The 21,797-nt window shown below is 39.9% G+C and overlaps 1 protein-coding gene across 3 annotated transcripts in view; it reads left to right on the top strand.

Annotated features, from left to right (window-relative positions):
* Positions 1-21,797, top strand: part of NFKB1 (nuclear factor kappa B subunit 1) — a 119,506-nt gene that overhangs the window by 56,987 nt on the left and 40,722 nt on the right. For all 3 annotated transcript variants that reach the window (XM_045471713.1, XM_045471722.1, XM_045471732.1), the window contains 2 exons: positions 10,734-10,882; positions 21,098-21,261. In XM_045471713.1, the coding sequence (XP_045327669.1) occupies positions 10,734-10,882; positions 21,098-21,261 (313 nt within the window). The remainder of the gene's footprint in view (positions 1-10,733; positions 10,883-21,097; positions 21,262-21,797) is intronic.

The raw sequence follows: 21,797 nt of genomic DNA, 5'->3' as shown, positions 1-21,797 counted from the left end.
ATGATTTATTCAGTCGTTAGTTCTTTTGTTTATTTTTTTTTTTTAGTTAGTTAGTTAGTTGGTACTGAAACCCAAGATGGAACCAGAGTCATTAGTTCTTTTAAGAAGAACTTAAGAGTTTCTGTGCTGAGGGTTGGGGAAATAGAAAGAATTAAGTAGCGCCTTTGTCCTCAAGGATCAATCAGTTCACAGAAGAACTGAGATATGTCCTTAAAGACCTGAAATATGAAAATATTGTGTTTGTTCTATTCACCACTACATAGTCAGCACCTGTGACTGCCATGTAGAGACCGTTGAATAAAGTTGTTTAGGTTTTTGTTTTTTGGGTTTTGTTCTGTTTTGTTTTTTTGAATGGAAGAATGAATAACCTGATGGCCCCAAGACAGACTTGTAAGAGCCAGCTAGTTAGGTTGGTCATAGAAGACTTCGAGGCAGAGGTTTTGGCCTGAATCTTGAGGGAAAGGTAGAAATGCAAAAGTAAAGATCTAGCTCGAGGAAACAGCACAAGCAGAAAAATCCGCAGCAAAGCCTCAAAAGTAGAAATCTGAGGTTGAATGGGAATAGTGGATAATTCTGCTAGCATGAAGAGTATGTGAAAGAGAAAGGTGGGAATAAGGTTAGAGAGGTAGGACAGGGCCAGATTGTGTATCGCTCAAGAATTTAGTCTGGGTTTTGTGGGAAATGGTTAGATTACTATATAAGTTTCAGTATAAGACTGATATGCTGTACTCAGCATTGTGCTTTAGGAATACAAACTTGGTAGCAATGTGCTCAGGGACTTTGGAAGGGAAAGGCGCAGGGACACCAGCTAGAAGAACTGCAGTGATTCTTCAGGAGTTAAGCTCAGAGTTCAGGCTGAGATAGATGAACTAAGGCAATGCAAATAGAGAAGAAAGACAATTGCCAGAGATTCTAGAGGTATGACAATTGCCAGAGATTCTAGAGAAACTTGGCAGCTGATTAAAATGTGAAGGACAGCAGAAGAACCTAGGATGATAGGGAGGATTCTGGTGCAATTGTGTGGAAGGTGGTGGTTTTGTCTATCGGCCAGTAGAGTAGGTTCGAGAGCAAGGGCGATTAGTTCAGTCACGGGCAAATTGAGTTATAAGGATGTCATGGACAGGAAGATGCTCAACAAACAGCTGAAAGTGTTACAGATGCTTAAAAGGAAGATAAGCACAGGGGATTGAAATTAAGGAGTTATCTGCATGGCACAGACAATTAAATCTGGGAAACTAGATAAGAGTATCAAGAGAGCGATCGTGGTAAAGATTAGAAGTGGACCAAGGGCTGGATCTCTGAAAAGACTTCTCTTTGGGGAGGAAGGAGAGCACCTTAGCAGAAGTGTCGAAAAAGTGATAGGGGGGCAGTTTCTAAGAAGGAACAGTAACACACACATCCCAGGTTTCTGAGAGGTTACACTGGATGAAGAATAAGAAATGGCTGTTGGGTTTGGAAACGTGGAGTCAATCATGACCTTGACACACTTTTTCATTTGAGGGATAGGGGATTTAGTTAATTTACAAAGGGCTACAGATTCAGTAGGCTACAGAGGAAGTACAGCGTGGGTGATCAGAGCTCTGTTTGCATACTTGGTAAGGAAAAAGAGAATGGCACTGAAGCAGGCATAGAAGTACCTTTTAAGAACCTTTCTCACTGGGTTATTAAAGAAGATGAAATTAAAGAATCATTCTGTATTTCTTGGTGTAGTGCCTGGCCCATAGATTTGAATAAATGCTAACCTTTACAGTTGTCATCATCATTATCAGGAAAGGGATTTTTTAGAATATGGAAAAAGATTATACATGTTTTGTGACTAAGAGGAAAGGTTCCCTTGAGAGGAAGACAGAGGTAATTCAAGGACGTCTGGCATAAGTATGGCACTAGGCAAAAACAGAGTGGTCAGCTCTGGAAAGGGGAACAGACCTACCTTTCTTGGAATTAGGAGAGGATATGTGAAGTAATAGGGACACTTTGAGCCTGGGGAGCAATAAGGAGAAGGGAGGTTAAAAAGATTCTCATGCAATGGCTTCTACCTTCTCAACAAAGTGAGAGGAAATCTCAACTGAAGATAAACTGCTTAAGACAGGAAGACACAAATAAGAATCACTGTCCTAGGGGCACCTGGGTGGCTCAGTCAGTTAAGCGTCCGACTTCAGCCCAGGTCATGATCTCACAGTCCGTGAGTTCAAGTCCCGCGTCGGGCTCTGTGCTGACAGCTTAGAGCCTGGAGCCTGCTTCAGATTCAGTGTCTCCCTTTCTCTCTGCCCCTCCCCTGCTCATGCTCTGTCTCTTTCTATCTCAAAAATAAATACAACATTTAAAAAAAAAATCTTTTTAAAAAGAACCGCTGTCCTTTATTTTGTGCCTGCCACGTATCAAGAACTGTACTAGACCCTTTAAATGATCTTCTTTAATCCCTGTGAAAACTCAGAGATTATGTATTTGTATTCACATTATCCAGATGGGAAACCCAGTCAAAAAGACTAAGTAAACAGGAGCACACAGCTAGGAATGGGAGGAGCCAGGACTCAGAGCCAGGTCTGTCTGACTCCAGAGCCTGGTGCTCTTTGTTGAAAGGGAGCCCAGTAGATTGAGATCTTGCAGGTGTAGCTGTACTGTATCATGATAAAGTCCTGCGGGTGGTTATTCCTGTCAGTCACCAGAGTGAACATCAAAGAGCCTTCTCACAAGAGGAGGAAGGGACGGTGAAATTGGGGTGGACCAGAAATGTGAATTCTAGGTCCCTGAGGGCAATAACAAAGCAAAGAATAGTGATTTGAGGCAGGTGCTAAGACTCCAGCACAGCAAAAGAATGCCTTATGGGCAACAGCAGTTAGGATGAAGAGAGGAAAGTATGCGGGGGTGTCTTGGACTTTAAGAGCTGCTAGCTTGGTTTTCCCAAGGAAATGATTTAAGAGTGACCTTCCCTTCACTTTCCCACAGCTGCCTGAATTCCTGCCACTCAGCAGTTACCATCCTCTCGCCATCCTGGGGTTCCACAACCCCTAGCTAGACACCCTTCTACCAACTTAGGCTAATGTTCTGCCCTGGTGTATAATAATCATGTTCTAATTTAAATAGCCTATTTGAGAGGTGACACCAGGATCTAGCCATTTTATTTTTTTGAAAAGACAAAATAACAAGAGAAGGAATATAATTGCCTTATTTCCACTTCCTACTTGATACAGCTCTTTATGTTTTAATCAGTTGCCTTCCATGGATAACATTTTAATTGTATCTTAATTATTTAATCGTGCATTCACTACACAATTAATTATTGAATGCTGACAATGTGACAAATATTGCAGGCACTGGAGATTTACCCAGGAAGGAATCAGTGTCCCTACTCTGATAGAGCCTCTATTCCAGTCGAGAAAATATAAGTAAAATGTGTAGTGAATTAAATGGTATTTAGTAGGAAGAAAAAGCAGAAGAAAGATGCAAGGAATGCAGGGATTGGAGTGGTCAGGTTTAGACAGGGGTAGGGTGAGCAACGAAAGTCCCCCTGAGAGAGTGGCATTTCTGCAAAGCCTGAAGGAAAGCAAGAGAACATGCAGGTGTCCGGGGAAAGGGCGTTCCAGGCAGAGGACACAGCAGTGCAGAAGCTCTCAGGCGGGAGCTGAGCTGGCCAGGTCAAGAACAGCCCGCAGGCCGATGAGGCCGCCTGGCTGGGAGCAGTAAGAAACAAAATCAAAGAGGAAATGGAGGTGGGGGTGTCAGTTCACTCGGGGCTGTTAAGATGGAAAGACACTGGAGGGCTTGGAGTTGTTTTTCTTTAACTTCTTATCATGGAAAATCTTAATCATATATACTTGGAACAACATAATGAGTCCCCTTGTACTAATCATTCAGCTTCAACAGCTTTCACTTTTGGGAGGACTTTGAGCAGAGGAGTGACAAGACTTGGCATGACCTGACTTGAGCAGGATGGCTCAGGAGAATAGGCAGTGGAAAGTGGGGCAGGCATGGGAAGGAGACAGATCACGATGGCTTTAAACCAGGGAGCAGCAGTGACGGTGGTGAGAAGTGGTCAAGAGTCAGGATATCTTTTTGAAGGACTGACTAGATATTATATATTTCATGCTTTGTTCAACAACAGCAAAAGAATTTGAGAATGCACATAGTGCAGCGAGGAAAGTAAGAGATGTAGAAAAGAAATGGTACCAGAATGCCACTATTTCAGCCCAAACCGAAATCCCAAAAAACTGGCTTATAAGTGAACATTTGTAACATAATTCAACCCTAAGTTACGTATCGTGTACTCCTCCCTTGTTCTTTTGCAGCCATGGATAATTGGGCCATATGAAGGGTAAGGATTTATTTGTAATTTGTTAATGAGGTAATGACACCTGTTGAGGTACAAGCCCTAACAATTCCTGAAGAAAAGTGTTACTTGATTCTCTGAAAGAATCATGATTTATAAGCATCTCTCTTAATGTAATAAAGCTGAAAATTAAAACAGAGAAAAAAATTTTTAGGTCGAAGTATGACAGAAAACTCAAAGTTTTAAAGCAGAAAACTCAAAGTTTTATGTAGACAGAGATTTTATTCCTCTCTCTGTGTTGTGGATAACACCCTCTTAGCATGTTTTGTTGTCTTAATGGCATGGTTTGTTTGCCTTTCTTATCCCAGCCTAACATGTGAGTCATATGTGTTGTTGGTCAAACAAGTAAGGCAATAAACAAAGTAAAAGAGTGTGACTGAATCAGGGCAAAGCCAGGAGCATTGTTGGAGAAACAACCCTGTCATCACCAGCGAATGTGTTAAAGAGTATATTTTCACATTATCCTACCTAAGAACACCTCACTTACTTCACGTTCAGAAGACATGGGACGAATTCCAAGGTCCTTCCATGTCTTGGCTGTTCGACCTTGGGTTACGTTGCTTGTTAATCTGTCTGAACTTCTGTCTTCTTATCCGCAAAATGAGGATGATAGTGCCATCCCTGTCTACCCAAAAGGGTTGCCGAGAGACCTAAGGAGAAACGGGCCCTTTATAAATAAGAGAGAAGGAAAGAAACTGGTGCCTCCGTGGTACCGGCCACGTGCCAGTACATCACAACAGCCATCTGAGGTCACATCATTGACCCGTTTTGTAGATGTGGAACGTGAGGCTCAGAGAGGTTGCCTAACTTATGTAAGGCCACATGGGTGGAAGAAGAAAGAGCTGCGATTTGATCCCAGATTGGATCAACTTTAAATCCCTTACCTGAAAAAGAAAGAACTAACCTTCCCAAGCATCTTCCTACTCTACGCCAGAAACTGTGTTAGACGTGGTTGTGTCCTATTTCCTTTAATACAGGTTATTCGATACTCCCTGGGTGCTCGACAGATAATAAAGAACAATAACATCGATTTGTCATCACTGAGAGAAGACATATTATGAAAACTGTTACTGTCCTTTTTCTCCCCCATTTCCTCCTCTTCATGCTCCTCCTTCTTCCCTCTCCCTGTGCCTCCTCCTTCAACTTCTTGTTTTACAATCTGACTTGGCAACCGAACAGGGGAGAATGAGGGCATGGTTGAATGATGTCTGTGGCATGATTTTTTTAATGCGGAGCCTTGCAAGAGGACAAGTGTACTTCTGCCACCTCACTACTGACCCTGAGACCTCCTTTCTCACAACACACACCAACAAAACCAAACGAACAGGTTATTCAGGAATAGCTGTCACGTACCAGCACCGTACTAGGCAAGGGAGAGCTGCACCACACTGGGCAGACTGGACACACACAAAAGAGAAAGTCGTTGAGCCAGCAGTAGCCAACGTAATGGAAAATGTGAGTGGGCTGTGGCTTTGGACAGATGGCTTCAGAAGGCTTCCCAGCACTCCGGTTATGGGAATGATGGCGGTTCGCTTCACCTTAATGTGCCTCACTTCCCTCAGCTGTGGAATGGGATACCTCTACTGACCCCACAGGGCTGATGTGAAGATTGGCTGAGTAAACATACTCCCTTCCCTTTCCGGAGAACAGTATGGTAGGAGGTATTGGTGTATGTGCTCTGGGAGTTTAACAAGCAAGAGAGATAAGCCAATAACCCTTTAGTTGCCAATTGGTGTTACCACCTTCTTGTAATCAGTTGATTTGGTGTTCCTGCCCCACTCCAATCACATTCTCCCCAAAAGGGGACAGTAGTGGATTTTTGTGGGTCAGAGCGGTGAGGAGAGTGCCATGGAAAATTCATATTTAGGTCTTACCTTTGAGGAATGAGTGGTTCTAAATAAGAAAGAGAAGGGAGGGACACCCCCCGAGGTAGTAAGGAGTATGGTTGGGGAGACAAAGAGGGGGGCTCTCACCACAGTGCCTTTGTACATGCTGTTCTCCCCGCTGGGAACACTCTTCTCAGCTCCTTGTCTCCCACCCACACCTTCCTTTGTTACACTCTTGCCCTTCTTTCAGAGCTCAGCCCTCATTACTCCCTCAGGAAGCTTTCTCTGACTTCCTGATCAGGTCAAATCCCCATTATGTATGTCTTTTGTAAGGGCTTCACAGTTAGGCATTTACATTTATTTGTGAGATTCTTTGAGTAGTATCAGCCCCGCTCTTTAATTCCCATAAGAAGAGAAGTTGTATCTGTTTTGCACTCACGTTGTATCCCTTCACTCCCTGACCTACTGCATGCAGTGCATGAAACTTAGAAGGAGCCTAATAAATACTGAATAAATGGGTACATTTTTGGTTATCAGTGAAGTAATAGCCTGGAGAGGAGAATGGGTTTATCCTTGAGTTTGCTAATCCCATTAGGTACCAAGCGATGTATTCACTCACTTAATCCTCAAACAATTTGTGAAATCAACTGCATTGTTCCTTTCATTTTAAAGATGGAGAAATTGATGTCCAGAGATGTTAACCATCTTTCCCTGTTGACCCGGCTCTGATAAGTGGCAGCAGAGGGATTTGAGCCTGGCAGCATGACTTAAGAGCTCTTGGATTTAATCACATTGCTCTGCTCTGCTGCTTTAGCAGTAGAGGACAAAGTTAGGTATGCAAGTAAAGTTAGCGTAGATTTCTGTTTGAAAATTGTGGATGTTTTTCCTCCTTCTTCCCACCAATTATCATCATCACCATCATCCCTTCATGAGAAAAACTAAGCAGAAAAGAACTACTTCATGTGTCACCATCATACATTCATGTTGACTCTTCTGCCAGAGTGATGTGGTCAAATTTACTTAGTAAGTAAACTGGACATTTCAAATTCTAATTCCCAGAAAATTTCAGCCTAGTTAATCACCTCTTAGGAACCAGTATGAACTTTGCTAGAGCATGTCAGAGTAACTTGAAATAAAAGGAGGTGATTTGACTCAGTTTGGTATTATCTGCGACACTAGGTTTCTGGTTTTTACTCAAAAAGCCCGTGGTCATCAGTAGGTATTGAGTCATAAAGCTCCTGGAAGAAAGGTTTAATTTCATCAAGGGAGCTGAGAAATCCTGAGCACCTCCAAGAATGATAGCTGTTACTGTAATAACACAATTATTACTAGAAAATTAACAAAGCCCAATAAAATATGTCACGTGAGGGGTGGGGGGGGGACGGAGGGGGAACTTACCCTAGGAATAAAAGTGGCCGGAATTAGTCTTTTAAGACAGAATTTTTAAAAAAATCACCTCAGAGCAGGTGTATCATTTAATATCTCCAGGGAGGGGAGTCCATTACAGGGATCGAGAAGATAATAGTTAACACTGTATATTGCTCTTATTTGCTGGGCCATGTTCTAAAGACTCGAACATATTTAATCCTTACAACGAGGAACCAAACAGTGCCCAAGGTCACACAGCTAGTATATGGTGAAACTGTCTTCAAACCTAGCTAGTCTGCCCCTGGAGTACACGCTTACAGTGTCTCTCGGTAGCTGATTACTCACATTTTCACCTTTGTCTCCCTCGCTTTCACTGAAAAGCTTAACTTATATTTAAGCTCTTAGCATTTAAGAGCCTGCTATGTTCAGACTCTTTCAAAAATAAACCCAGCCTTCCTGGCAGATACAGTTGCTTTCTGTAAAGGTAATTTTCAAGGGAACCACTATTCAAAGAAGTAAATGGGAGGCTGAATAAAAATAACCAAATTCTCTGTAGAAGACACGAATTTCTGAATCAGTTGCAAATAGCTCTCAGTCATGGTGGCATTCTCTGAAACACACCCTTCTCTAAGGTAGAATTCCATTTTCTTCATCTGCCACATAACCTGAAAATAGTATCATTTTTTTTCTGTCCCCGCACTTCAGCTTTCTTCTTTCAGTCAGTATTTTGGAAAGTCCACAAAACCCAGGGGCCTCCCTGTCGTTGCCCTGTGGTCGATGTAAAAACCAGATGATGCCATGCTGACCTGAAGTCTTTCAAATGGATCAAACTGCACATTAGTCACTGGCAACTTTTTCAGGTCCTTTTACCTCAGAGACTACTCAGTTCCTCATTCTTGCCACCCTTCGCTCATGAAGTAATAGCAAGAAAAAGATGTGAGTACTTTTTGAGGACACCTCCCACTCTTTCCTTCAGTGCTTGTGACTGATTCCTTCCCAGTGGGGACACTGAAGGGTCCCACTATCCAGAGCGATGGGGCTCTGATCGCTGGATTCCTTACGATGTTCTGCTTAGGTGGAAAGCCTCCCTGATTTCACCCAAGTGAAGCATTTCATCATGCCTTACACTGTTGCATTTCTGTGCTCCATGCACTTAGAAATGCAATTACATGGTCTATTTAGTGCTTTTCACTGTTCATTTACTGCTAAAGAAGTCCCTGTAGAATATGTCATCATAACAAAGGCTGATCTCACATGTTGACACCACGGCCCTGAACTGGCATCGGCAATCCAGGGGGTATGCAGGCACAACAGCCAGTTTTGGAGCAAACCCAGAACTTTTCATTCCCTGTCCTGTCCTGTCCTGAAGGACAGAGGCTTTCTTCTGCATCTTTTAAAAGGGAAAGCAACCAAGTTCACAATTATTTGTATGCCCAGAAGGCTTTTTGAAGTTCTGTACCTATTTAAGAAATTATTTATTTGTGCTTTGAGCTGGTGGTCAAAAACAAATTTAATGCTTAACGCTCTTTGTGATGAGTTTGCTCTACAAGGACAGAAGGCCACTTCTTGGGAAGGAGCATTACAGGGTTTGAAAGCAAACTTTAGCAGCAGCTCTGGGCCGAAGTTTGGGCAAAGAGGCCCTAGGGTTTTCGAGGGGAGCTGCACTGTTGATTAGAAAGGATTCTGTCCTTTGCTCAGGGCAGGAAACTTCTCTCCCCCAAACCCTCTGCCAAATGGCCCCAGCCCTGATCAACTTCTCAACTCTCGCAATGAGAGATTGGACTGGGGGAAAAAAAAAATCCATACTGAAAAAATCCTAACAAAACCTTGCCTCAATGGAATATGGATCTGTTTGATGGTATTTATAGAAGCAGACTGGTTGAAAGGGATTCTGTCTTTTTCCAAGAAATTTAATTGGCAAGTGTAGGTTCTTCCTCAAGTTTATGTCAGAAAGACTTACATCAAGGATTCGTGGCTAGATGGGATTCCTGTCCAGTTTCTTTTCCTTCCAAGCTATGGGCTGCTTGTACAGATTAAAATATCTCTAATGATCATATGGTTGGGAGATCCTGGGTTTAGGTTCACTCACTCCCTCAAAGGGAGAAAATATGAGCTAAGGAAATAGGGTGACGAACTCTTCCCAGTGTTAGCCTGAAAGCCCTGGGAACCCCACCCCCCACCCTGTCCCAGGCAAACCAGGGTGCCTGGTTACCCTTTGAGGAAATATAGTGCATTTCCAATAGTTTGGCTGAATTTATCACAGAATTCTGCCTTGTGGGATTCAGAAAAGTAAAAGTAAGGCAAACTGGTCTATTCTGTTAGTATGATTTTAATATTGGGGCTTTCTCAAGGGAGGAATCTGTGGTCTACTTGCTATAGGGGGCTGGAGGACCAACTAGAGGAGAAAGGGTGTCCAAGCTGTCTTTGCTTTAAAATGCCATTTTCTCTGTGCTACTTCCTTTTTACTGCTGTTGTCATCATTTTAAAGGCATAACAATTAAAAAGATGAGTTATCTTAAGTGGAAAAATATGGTTTTATAAGACAAGCGCTAAGTAGGTGTCAGATCTAAGGATTTGCACGTAGGAAGTGCATTTATTTGAATTGACGTACTGCGACCTGGATATACGTAACTCAGTTGTCAGAGCTCATAGCAGAGAGCGCTGCCAAAGGCTGATGTGTCCTGACCAAGGACATTTCAGAGCCCCTTCCCTGGCAAGACTCCACCTCCTGCCTAATCTCATGGCAGAGACTTGAGGTACACTGTTTCTACTCCTCTCTCTCCTTCTATTTCCATCAATCCATCAGTCCCAAATCCCTTCTCAGGGATCTTTTCCCAGCACTCATGGCTGGTCGTTGTGATGAGGGTGCAGATGAAGTGTGTTCTTGGTTAGTAGGAAAGGGACGCTTCATGGCTACACAGCAGCCAAGATGTGCTATTCCAACTTTAACAGTACATGCAGCATTAGAAATGGCCTGCTGCGGGAGTGTATCCTCTCCACACACAACTAACAACTGGCATTAGCATTTTAATTGATCTCCATCCCACCATTTGCTCCTCACCTAGTTTGAAAAATGGAGCTGTGGTCCTATATGTATAGGTATGCCTAATATTGTATCACGTACTTTTTATACTTACTGGTTTGTCTTAAGTGTTTTTCCATGCTGCAGTATAGTCAGACGTACTAACTTTTTCAATGTGCTTCTTGTATAGATCTGCAACTATGTGGGACCTGCAAAGGTTATTGTTCAGTTGGTCACAAATGGAAAAAACATCCACCTGCATGCACACAGCCTGGTGGGAAAACACTGTGAGGATGGGATCTGCACTGTAACCGCTGGACCCAAGGACATGGTGGTCGGGTAAGTGAGGGTGGATGATACCTTGGAAGGTATGATCAGATAAACATGGCACCCGAAGGCTTGGAACACACCCCTTTCATTAGGAACCTGCCCAAGATCCTCAGAGGGCCTTAAAATGAAAAGGTGAGTTCTCACTTGAACTCCCAGGAGAAAGATTACCCACATGTCTGGGTTTTCCTGACTTTGTACCTGTGGTCCTGGCCAAATTATTTATAGCACCCCCTTTCGAAAGTGGCCCAGAGGGGATAATAAATTATGGTTACTTCATGTATGAAGCATTTGTACCACTTTCATCAGTATCTTCCTTCTGGAGATAAAGATAAGGACTAATTAGAATAAACCTAACTGTGGCAGAAATAAACACCTTGATGATTCTTTTAATGAACTAATGAGTTTGGATTTATAGCGTGAACATTTTATCCATGAAATAGATAGATAAATATTGTTTCAGTTCTATGCTGTTTAGAAAGTGTGCTCAGATTAAGAAGCCAAGGAATGCAAATTTGTTTTGGCATTCATTAGACTTGAAATGTAAATACAAAGGGACATACTCATTTAAGAGTTAGACAGATAGAACAAGGAGTTTTAAGTGAATGAAGTATTACAAAATAAATTCAGCCCAAAAGGAGTAAGAAATTTTAAATTTTGTTTAATTTTTAAGAATGTCTTCTAGGGTGTCCTACTGCTGGTTTAAACAGTTCGTGATAAAATCCCAGTTAATCTGGACTATTCACTCAAAAGAAAGGAATTATTTATATCAACTGTAATTAAGTTGATGGTAGCATTTCAGGCTTTGAATTCCGATCAAGTTTTAAGTTGGTTGTTATTGGGGAGGTTGAACTTTCATGTTCCTAGGTATTTCTTTGTTTGACTGTGAAAATATTCAAGTGTGAAAAACCTAGAGAGAGAGCTTTCTTTTAAGTCACTAAAATCTGATTCTTTTGATGTTAGGGGAAAAAAAAAAAGACTCTAGATTGGAGGAAGAAGTTTAAATTGATTTGAAAAATTTTGTTGTGCTTTATATGAACTTGTTTCAACATTCTCTTGAAAGACTGGCCTGTTTCCTGTTGTATGTCACAGTTGGTTCCTCGTCTGTTTTGGACTGCTCTTTACAGTTCCTGACTGACCTAGGAGAGCTTTGAAATGCGGGGTAATTGTCAGAGTTTCAGACTAATTGATCACTTAGTGTTTCTGCGGATTTACCCCAAAAGGCTGCTGTCAGTTTGAAGTGTTGGTTCTGTTTAATCTGTGTGATAATCACAGCCTTTAGAGGAAATTATAGATGAAGTTCCTTACTGATAATATTTGTTGTTATAAAGCTGCCAGTATGTTGTCTATAATTTGGTGTTTCTGTGGCTTGGCTTAGTAATCTTCCAGGGTTTTAGAAGGAACTAATGGTTATTTAGTTTGAGACCTACAGCGAGCGGGAGTAGAAGTTCCCTGTTTCTAAGGAAAGGGAGGAAATCCTTTCCTCTCTTGTAATGGAGTTCTGTAGTTGGGAGAACTCATTCATTCACTCATTCATTCAACAAACATTTTGAGCCATCTACACGACCTAAGTTTGGTTATCAAGATGTCTCATCATAGTGATGCGGGATTCTGTGACCCTATACAGTTTCACTGAGAAATTTAGTCAAGAGGATGCCACTTAAAAGTTACAATAGATTCAGTAGACTTTCCTTTTCAGAGTGTTCTATGAAACACTGGTACTCCTTTTATAATCGATTTTTAGCTGAGAAACTTATGCTTACAGTGTTTCCTAAAATATAATATTTCCTTCATGATTTATTTGTCTCTCTTACTTTTTAATTTTTTTTAAGTTTCCAATGTCAGAACCTGTTACATGTTAGTAGAGAGAATATCAGGCTAGGAGTCTGGAAACCAGAATTCTATTTTCATTTCTGTCACACTCAACAGTAGGATTGGGGGCAATTTGCATGACTTCCTGAGCACTTTAACTTCTTCTCTTATACAATATCAGCATTGGGTTACATAGTTTATCTCCAGGCCTTTTACCTCTCACAAATTCTAGTCTGAACTATTAGGTAATACTACGAAATAACATGAGCAGACTTGCCACATACTTATTTATGGAGTGTCATTGATTATTATTATTTGGTTCTAACTTGTAGGTAAGAATAGCACAGAGAGAAATTTAGGAAGATAGCCAGAATTATTCCTTAGATTTGTCAATACTAGAAATGGAATCAAGATTACCTATTTTCATTAATATAGCTTAGGTTAAGAGTATATATTCACAAGCAGGGCACCAATCCAGCACATCAAAGAGGATCTATAAAAAATGACACTGAGGAGATAAATAACTTTTAAATTATCAAAGCCAGAGGGGTGATGGGTAGGGGATGGGTGAGATGGGATTAGGAGTACACTTACCTTGATGAGCACTGGTAATATATGAACCTGTCGAGTCACTATATTGTACAACAAAACCATATGTTAACTATACTGAAACTAAAATTAAAAAAATAAAAACAAAATTAAATAAATTATCAAAACCAAAGAATTAACTTTTCTTTACGTTTATCAATAAAATTTAGTTTCTATTTTCAAATATATTTTGCTATCCATATTAAAATACTCATTTTTTGATGACTAAGGCATGATTGGAGGTTTGAGTGCTTAAATCTGTGGGGTTTTACCTTAAGACTTTTTTTTTTTTTTTAGTTTTCATTTTGTCTTCGTATTTCTTACTCATTTGTTTAGTTAGCTGTTAGTGTCTGTCCTCATAAAAATAATTTTAATTTGGTGTTTTGTTTTTGACCTTGAAGATCAACAATGTGTTTCAACAACATTTTAGTTCTCTGAAGTTTTCAATCAGTGGAAACTATCTGTTACTTGACTTTGCTTTAAGCCACTTTCCTTACCAATAATCACCACACCCTCTGTTTCCTGGCAGCCCTAATTTAGAGAGATGTGAAGTCTTTTTTTTTTAACTAATATTTACAGCATATACCAATTGTAAGCACTAGAAGTAAATATATAAATATAAAAGAGAAACAAGGCCTCCGTCAATGAGCTATTAAATTGGTGGTTTTGTGGGTCCAAAAACGATTACTAGCAGTTTCATAATATTAAACCTTAATACACAGAAAAGATGCTGTTTGGAGAAAATGGACAAAATCTGGAGTGAAATTGGAAGTGTCCAACTTCCAAATTAAAGTATATATTGTGAGTCAGGGGTGCTTTTGAATCTTGTGCCAGCTATAAATCAGTGTTTGAGTCCTGACAGGTAGAAGGGCCAGATGAAAGGGCCACTGTAGAATCCCAACCTAATGACATGGGGATTCAAACCAACCCAGAGGGCAGCAGTAGTTCTCAGATGATGATGATGATGATGATGATGATGATGGAAACATCTGGCACAGTGCAGAGGATTTCAAACCTGGCTGCTAATTAAAGTCACCTTTGGTCACTTTATATTACTTTTTAAATTTTTTTTAGTTTTGATTTATTTTTGAGAGAAAGAGAGAGAGACAGAGTGCGAGCAGGGGAGGGGCAGAGAGACAGGGAGACACAGAATCCGAAGCAGGCTCCAGGCTCTGAGCTGTCAGCACAGAGCCTGACGTGGGGCTCGAACTCACAGACTGCAAGATCATGACCTGAGCTGAAGTCAGACAATCAATCGACTGAGCCACCCAGGCACCTCTAACATTAACTCTTTAAAGTGTACAGGTCTATGAACTTTGGCAAGTACTCAAATAAGAATCACAGTCAAGGAAGGTATAGAATAGTACCATTGCCCCCCAAAATCCTGTGTGCCCCTTTAGAGTCAGCTCTACCTTGCAGTCCAGCCCATGGCAACTCCTGATCTGTCTCCTATACATATAGGAATGTTCCAGAATGACATACAAATGGAATCATGCAATATGTAGCCTTTTTGAGTCTGGCTTTTTTCACTTAGCATCATGCATTTAAGATTCCTCCAGGTTGTTGTGTGTATCAGCGGTCTTATTCCTTTTCATTACCAAGTAGTATTGCATTGTATTGATGTATCACAGTTTATCAATCTACCTGCTAAAGAACGTGAAGTTTATTTTCCATTCTGGATGAGAGAACCACCTTTTGTGTGAACATAAGTTTTCATTTTTGGGGGGCTTGGGTAAATACAGAGGAGTGAAAATGAAGGGACAGATGCTAAGAGTCCATTTGTCTTGATAAGAAACTACCATATTGTTTTCCAAAGTGGCTGTATCATCTTGAATTCCCATGTATTAACATTTATGATTCTCGATTTTTTAAGTTGCATGTGCTGTTTTTTAATAATAATGTCCACTCTTGTTTTCTTTTACATTTTATTCTATAAATTTTCAAACATAAACAAAAGTAGAAAGCATAGCATAATGAACCCCCATTGTATTCATCACCCAGCTTCGACAATTAATTACTACATCTTCATTTAAATATACCCCTGCCTAGATATCTTTCATTTATGGATATCTAATTTAATTCAATACTGTTAAGAGGATACTTTGTATGATTTCAGTCCTTTTAAGTTTATTGAGACTTGCTTTATGGATCAGAATATGTTATGTCTTGGTAAATGTTCCTTGTGCACTTAAAAAGAATGACTAGTCTAATCAAGTTGAATGCATGTTCTAAAATGTCAGGTCAAGTTGTGTGATAGTGTTGTTCAAGTCTTCTGTATCCTTACTGACTTTCCCCCTACTTGTTCTAGAAATTATTGACAGATGGGTGTTGAAATCTCAGACTATAATTATAGATATATCTATTTCTTCTTCCAGTTTGTAAGATTTTGCTTCTTGTATTGTGAAGTTCTTTTATTAGATACATAAACATTTAGGATTCTTATGTCCACTCAATGAATTGATCTCTTTATCATTATGAGATGACCCTCTTTTATCCCTGGTAATATTTTTGCTCTAAAATCTACCTTGACTGATACTATTTTACCTATTTCAGCTTTATTTTGATTAACCTTACTTTGGAACATTTTTTTTTTTCCATCCTCTTAGTTTTAAGCTGTTTGTGTCTTAATATTCAAAGTAAATGTGCACCACATATAGTTGGGTCTTATTATTTTTATTCCATCTGATGCTCTCTGCCTCTTAAATTGAGGTGTTTAAATAATCTGTATTTAATCTGATTACTCATAGAGCTGTGTTTCATTCTACCCTCTTGCTATTTGTTTTCTGCTTGTCACGTCTGATTTTTGTTCCCCTTTTCCTCTTTTTTCTGCCTTCTTTTAGATTAGTTATGATTTTATTTTATCTTCCTTTTGGTTTACACCTCTATAGTTTTTAGAAGTTGTTTTACAGCTTGTTACGCTATATACGTCTTTCACTTATCTTAGTCTCCCTTTGAGTAACACTGTGTGTCTTCATATATCATATGTGAACAACACTTCAGTTTCCCCTCTCGGCCCTTGTGCTATTGTGTACTCTATTTTACATCTATATATGTGATAAGTTCCACAATATATTTTTTTTATTTTTGTTTTTAATGCTCAATTATCTTTTCTTTTTTAACATTTATTTATTTTTGAGAGGCAGAGAGAGACAGAGCATGAGTATGGGAGGGGCAGAGAGACAGGGAGACACAGAATCCGAATCAGGCTCCAGGCTCTGAACTGTCAGCATAGAGTCTGACATGAGGCTCGAACTGGTCAACCACAAGATCATGACTGAGCCAAAGTCAGACGCTTAACCAACTGAGCCACCCACCCAGGTGCCCCTATGCTCAATTATCTTTTAAAAGAAATTTTAAATAAGGAAAAAAGTATTTATATTTAAACATGTATTTATCATTTACAGTGCTCATCATTCTGTTTCATAGGTCAAGATTTCTATCTGGTGCCATTTTTTTCTGCCTGAAGCCCTTCCTCTCCTTTTTCTTCTACTGCTGGTCTGCTGCTGATCAATTCTTCAGTTATTAAACGTCTATAAGCTCTTTATTTTGTCTCTGTTTTAGAAAGATATTTTTGAAGAATATAGAATTCCAAGTTGACAGAGTTCTTCTTTCACATTCTGAAAATATGCTACCCCATAGGTGTTCTGGCTTTTGCCTTGCTTCCATCAAGAGGTCTGCTGCCCTCCTGATATTTTGTTCCTCGTCACATCAAGTGCCATATCTTCTCTATCAGCTCTAGATTTTCTCTTTATTAGTTTTTCCTTTCTCCTCACTAATTTGAAGCAGTTTGACTAAATGGGCATTAATGTGGTTTTCTTCATGTTTTTGGTGCTTGGGGTTCATTGAGATTTTTGGATCTCTGGGTTTATAGTTTTTTTTAATTTTTTTTTCAACGTTTATTTATTTTTGGGACAGAGAGAGACAGAGCATGAACGGGGGAGGGGCAGAGAGAGAGGGAGACACAGAATCGGAAACAGGCTCCAGGCTCTGAGCCATCAGCCCAGAGCCTGACGCGGGGCTCGAACTCCCGGACCGCGAGATCGTGACCTGGCTGAAGTCGGACGCTTAACCGACTGAGCCACCCAGGCGCCCCTAGTTTTTTTAAATAAATTTTAAACTTGTCAGCTATTACTTTTCAAAATATTTTTTCCATCCACTCCTCATTTTCCTCTTCTTCTGAAGCACCAATTACATGTGTATTTGGCTTTTAAAATTATCCCACAGCTCACTGGAGACCTGTTCTTTTTAAAATTTGTTCTTTTTCCTGTGTTTCATTTTGAACAGTTCTATCACTGTGTTCTCAAGTTCACTAATCCTTTTGTCTGTAGTGTCTAATCTGTTTTTCATTCCATTCGGTATATTTTTCTTTTGAGACATTGCAGTTTTTTCATCTCTATAGGTTTGTTGGAGGTCTTTTTTTTAATATCTTCCATGTGTCTCCTTAATATTCTAAAGGTTTTTATTATCTTGACCCTATACAATATATCCATAATAGCTATTTCAATGTATGCGTCTTTAAATTCTGTGTTCTGTCTCACATCTGGATCTGTTGCTATTGATGGATTTTTATCCTCATTATGAGTTGTATTTTCCTATTTTTTGCATGCCTGATAATTTTTGATTGAATGGCAGACATTTTGAATTTTGGATTGTTGCATACTGTCCTTTTTCTTTTTCTTTTCTTTCTTTCTTTCTTTCTTTCTTTCTTTCTTTCTTTCTTTCTTTCGTATGCCTTTGAATATTTTTGAACATTGATAGAAATTAAATTTGGGAGCAGTTTTATCCTTCCTAGACTTACTTCTAAGCTTTGTTAGGGAAGCAGGAGCAGCCTTTAGGGTTAATTTGACACCATTGCAAAGCCAGTAACTTTCTGAATATTCATGCTGATGATTTATGTATTACAAAATTTCTTGAACTATTCCAGCCCCATGTGTGCTCCAAGAAATCTTTGTCTGCTTCTTTCTGGGTTGTTTTTTGTTTTTTGTTTTTCTTGTTTTGTTTAGATTTTTCCTCAGCCTTGGGTTGTTTCGTCACACACATCTCCAATCAGTACTTAGCTGAAGACTCAAGGCAAAACCTGTGTACATCTCTGAGTATCTCTGTGTGTGGCTCTTCTCTGGTTCTCTGCCTGTGAATTCTGGCCCCTTTGGCCTTCTCAAATTTTTAACTCAATCTCCAAACTCAGGGAAATGGCCAGGTCTGTTTAGAGTCTCCCTTCCTATGCTGCAATCAGAAAACTCTAGGCATTAAACCAGTGTAATTGTAGGATTCACCTTAGTTGATCTCTTAAGGATCAGTGTCCTGTGCTGCCATTGTTCAGTGTTGGAAAACCATTTTTTCGTATGTTTTATGTTATGTAAGGTGAAAGACTCAATCTGGTCTCTGTTACTCCCATCATTATCTGAAACAGAAGACTGGCTTCTATATTGTTCCATTTATTACCAGAGTAAATAAGTTATTCACATAAGGATGATGCCTTTTTCACGGGGATTAGTTAAATAATGTGCATGAAAATCACTTTATATGTGGTAAAGTGTAACAGATGTTTGCCAGTGTCATTACCTATATGGAGGTACATGTTGTATATAGGAGTCCAGCCTAAAAGGCCAAAAGATGGAGGTGTTGTTTCTATTAAAAAACTACCTGTGCCTCGAGGCATGTCATCATGTCCCATTGCACCTTTTCTGTGCTGTGCTAATTCATGCATTCATTTATTCAACAGATACGTGTTAGACACCCATATGTCAGGCACTGTTCTAGGCACCAGAGATCTCTGCCCTCAGGAGTTTGTATTCTTTTGGTCTGTTTTCTTCTCTGTGTGTCTCAGCTATTCTACTTTTTCTTTTTTAGTATAATTGACACACAATGTTTACATTAGTCCCAGGTGCACAGCATAGCGATTTAATAAATTTATACATTATGCCACGATCATGTCCTACTTTTTTCTATCACTGTCTGGACACGTGTCTCATTGTATCTCTGGACCTCTGTATGAGTGCTCATCTCATTCTGCCTTCACCTTCTATATTTTCTTCGCCTAGTTCATCTGGTCTTCCCACACCATCTTAGTCCTTATTATTTTAGACTATCTTTGTCTTTGTTTCATCTAGTCCAGTTGTTACAATATTTCTGTCTTTCCCTTACTAATCTTTTTTCTTTCTTTCTGAATAAAAGCCAGAGCAAAAGAAAAGTCTTGGCAAAAGCTTACAAGGCTTTAAAAGATCTGTGCCCCCACTTTGCTCTTTGAACTTTTCTTTTTGTTTTTAAATGTTTATTTATTTATTTTGAGAGAAAGAGAGAGATCGGGAGATGGGCAAAGAGAGAGGGAGAGAGAGAGAGAGAGAGAGAGAGAGAGAGAATCCCAAGCAGGCTCTGCGCTGAGCATGAGCCCAACATGGGGCTCGATCTCCCGACCATGAGATCATGACCTGAGCCAGAATCAAGAGTCGGATGCTTAACTGACTGAGCCACACAGGCTCACCGGCTCTTTGAACTTTTCACTTACTACTGGCCTCTTGCTGATTTTCCTCCAGCAGCATTGGCCTCCTTGCTATTGTCTTCCGAAAACACCAGTCATGGTCCTCCCTCGGGGTCTTTGAACTTGTTACTCCTTCCACCTTGAATACTTTTCTTCCGTATATCCACATCTTTTCCCTCACCTTCTTTCAGTCATTGCTCACTTGTCATCATTTCAGTGACGCCCTCTCTGGCCTATCCCTACTTTAAAGCATCATGTCTTCTAAGTGTACCTTTCCTTTTCTCCATTCCCACCTTATTTATTTATTTTATTTATTTATTTCTTGGTACTCTTAATGCCTTCTCAATTATACTGTAAAATTTGCTTCTCTATTTGTTTCTTCTCTCTGGTTACACTAGCACATAAATTCTATGGAGGGAGGGATTCCTGAGTGCTGACAAAAGCATCCAGGACACTGCCTGGCACTAATAAGGAGCTGAACAAATATTTGTTGAATGAATGGGTCTCCTTGGTAAAGTACTTTTTTGTTTGTTGTATTATGTTTATTGAATATACTTTTTTGTTTCATGAACTTTAAAAATTAGTGGCTGGAGTATTTTATATAATTTCTCCAAAATCCCTTAAATTGCTTTATTTAGCTTATTAAAATGTTTTGTCCTATAGGTATGTAGGCTTCATGAGATAAAAGTGCTCCATCCTGAAAACATGGAGAATTCGATGGCATTCTAGTGGTAATAATTCCAGCCTCACAGATCACCCAACAGAAGATGGGACTCCATGTAGAGTTTAAATCCTATCCAGAAAGCCAAAGATGAGCCAAAAGAAAAAAATTCTTCAAGTTATAATATTATTCTTATTCTTTAAAAAAAAATTTAGATAAGTTAGTACTGTATTCAGAATTTGAAAAAAAATTTAAACAACTGTCCTAGAAAATTGTTTAAAATGAGTCTAGGTAAAACTTCCTTAGTAGTGTATACGCATATGTATATGTATGTATACACATACACACACACACACACACACATGTATACCCTACTCGCTTAATCATCATTTGAAAATCTAATAAACTCTGAAAACCAAAAGATTTTGCTGAGTACGCCACAGACTCATTTGGTGGCAAAACCCAATCTGACCCGATGTGTGGTGGTTTATAGTCTTTATTATTCCTTGGTAAGTCTACTCTATATGTTTCACTGTAGAAATAGTAATGTGTTTGATTACAGTGTGGGCTCCAGTGATTGAGGCCTGTGTGTTTTTTAAAAGCCATTTTGCTAAAGTGAAACCAGACTCTAGTCATTGACTGCCTAACTTTTAGTGCTTGTTGTGGCTGTTTTTGCCTTTTTCTCCAGCTTTGCAAACTTAGGTATACTTCATGTGACAAAGAAAAAAGTATTTGAAACACTGGAAGCACGAATGACAGAGGCATGTACAAAGGGCTACAATCCCGGACTTCTGGTACATCCTGATCTTGCCTATTTGCAAGCAGAAGGCGGAGGAGACCGGCAGCTCACAGGTGAGTGCCATGCCACCAACCTTGATCCTTCAAGATCAGGCTCTCCTTTGCTTGTGTGTAGACCAGGTGCTCCTCTGTGTGCCTCATGTTTCTCCTTCTCCCAGACTTTAGTGCCCCCCACCACCACCACACCTTCCCTGCTCAGAAACCTTTTGACGGCATCCTGCTATTTTCTAGAATAAAATTTATATCTCCCTAGCTTGGTACACAAAGCTCTCAGTCTGGCCCCAGCCACCTTTCCAGATTCATCTCCAATTCCATCATGTACCCACCTCTCTCCATCACTACCCCCCCAATACCTGATGCATATTCATACCTCTGTAGGTACCTACCTAAAACATCCCACCCTGCCCTTTCCAGCCTGTCAAACCCGGTTCATAGTTCAACACTTAGTTCAAAGAACACCTCTTCTTCTGCCTTCCCCCGCTCACCTTATGGTAAGGAATCTCTTTGGGCTCTTCAGGCACATCATAAACTATTCTCTTTCTCATACAAATGCTATGATTTTGTTTTCCTGCTTTTACCTGTATTTTTCT

The sequence above is a fragment of the Leopardus geoffroyi genome, chromosome B1 (assembly GCF_018350155.1).
Source record: "Leopardus geoffroyi isolate Oge1 chromosome B1, O.geoffroyi_Oge1_pat1.0, whole genome shotgun sequence".
NCBI classification, from domain to species: domain Eukaryota; kingdom Metazoa; phylum Chordata; class Mammalia; order Carnivora; family Felidae; genus Leopardus; species Leopardus geoffroyi.
Note: the sequence above shows the minus strand (reverse complement) of the source record. Positions and strands in the feature narration are given on the sequence as shown.